We start from the raw sequence: 1,549 nt of genomic DNA, 5'->3' as shown, positions 1-1,549 counted from the left end.
AGCTGAGGAGGATCGGCCAGAGGAGGAATTGGAACTGCTGATGTCCGAGCTTAGACATACGAGGGAGTGAATAGTTACTCCACCTATCGATACCTACGCAGTATTATGATGATCACAAATAGGCTGGGGGTGATGACCCCCATGCCCCAGATGCCCAACTGAAGAGGCTTGACGCTTGTCAAGACCGTTTCATCGAGCTTACTGGATGTACGCTACCTAACCTGGCGTGGCGCCGATTGTGGGGATGATGTCCTGGCTCTATAAAGTAGTAGTCCTCAGAGATGGCCCTCCATCTCTAGTGTCGCGTTTTATACTAGTAGACAATCATTCCTGCGTTACTCGTAGCTCCACTCGGCTGAAGAGCAAAAAACACGGGTATCAGTTGGTAGTTTCGAAGAAGAATAGCGATCTAACCATCTATCGTCGGTGGATTAGGGCGCTCGATCTGTGGAATTCCTTACCGCCTGAGTGTTTCCCGACTGAACGCAATCGGAAGGACGATTTCAAACGCGCCGTGTCAGCATTGAACCATTTTTTGTAAAAAAAAACAGAAACCCTCCAATACTACCAGAGTGTCATCCTCGCGTATTTTGATAACTCGATGTACGACATCCAAGCCACCAATAGGGGCGCCAAAGGATACAACAGCGTTGTCGCCAAGTGGCGGGGGGGGGCTTAAGTGTGGTTCCTGGTCCATGCCAGTATATAGGGTGCTGTACTAGCAGGTGGCCTCGCCGTTTATGCAAATAATTCCGGTACTGGAATTTTTCACGCATTTTGATATAATCGTTATCGTCTTGAGTAGGCAACAAGTCACAAGTCAGTGCTTTTTCAGTGTGGTCCACACCATGCCTTCTACAAAGGAGACTCGCCAAGTGCTGCCTGAAGCTTCCGAGGCTCCCAAACCCGTTCGTGAGGAGGATGCGGCCCTGCAAGAGTTGGAAGACTCTGAGGATACTCCCGGTTTCGAAATTGGAGACGATATTGTTGAAAATGCAAGTACACATGCCAGTGGTGATGAGGAGTAATATCAAGGCTGTGGGGAGGACTCAAAAGCTGACGAATCTCCCCGAATCGAATTACTCTAACTGGTAGAGAGATTGCTTATTTGTTCTTGTCATTTTCAGAGGGGAGGAATCTTCCGAGACTGAGGACGATTACGATTCGGACGACTCTGATGATGAGTAAGGGGCCAAAAGTGGAGGATATTGAAGAGCTGCATCATCTCAGGTATACTCGGAACCGTATAGGCAAAGTACCGCTGAAGTGGTATCTCGACAACCATGATCATATTGGTTATGATATCTCTGGAAAAAAGATTGCACGCACTGTGAAGACTTCCGAGATAGATACTCTCTTGAGAGCGGTAGTAAGGGCCCAGGCATTGTATGGAGGAGGTCAGATTCATCGTGCTAACATAGCTGTCGCTTGTTAGGCTGAGGATCCCGATGCTTGGCGCACCGTCACTGATATCAAGAACGACAGGGAGATCAAGCTAAGTGACACCGACCTCAGGATCATACAGTGAGATCAGCCGTAGTCAACTGGC

The 1,549-nt window shown here is 48.6% G+C and overlaps 1 protein-coding gene across 1 annotated transcript; it reads left to right on the top strand.

The window, feature by feature from the left end:
- Positions 1–848: 848 nt before the first annotated feature.
- Positions 849–1,528, top strand: Pmar_PMAR017050 (ribosome biogenesis protein bop1, putative; the record flags this gene model as incomplete). The annotated part of the gene is made up of 4 exons (XM_002775273.1): positions 849–1,024; positions 1,128–1,184; positions 1,231–1,366; positions 1,436–1,528. 4 exons carry the CDS (start codon positions 849–851, stop codon positions 1,526–1,528), a joined length of 462 nt encoding a protein of 153 aa, XP_002775319.1.
- Positions 1,529–1,549: the final 21 nt, after the last annotated feature.

The sequence above is a fragment of the Perkinsus marinus genome (assembly GCF_000006405.1).
Source record: "Perkinsus marinus ATCC 50983 genomic scaffold scf_1104296956066, whole genome shotgun sequence".
In the NCBI taxonomy this organism is placed as follows: Eukaryota; Perkinsozoa; order Perkinsida; family Perkinsidae; genus Perkinsus; species Perkinsus marinus.
The sequence above is the reverse complement of the archived record's forward strand: the minus strand, read 5'-3'. Positions and strand labels throughout refer to the sequence as shown.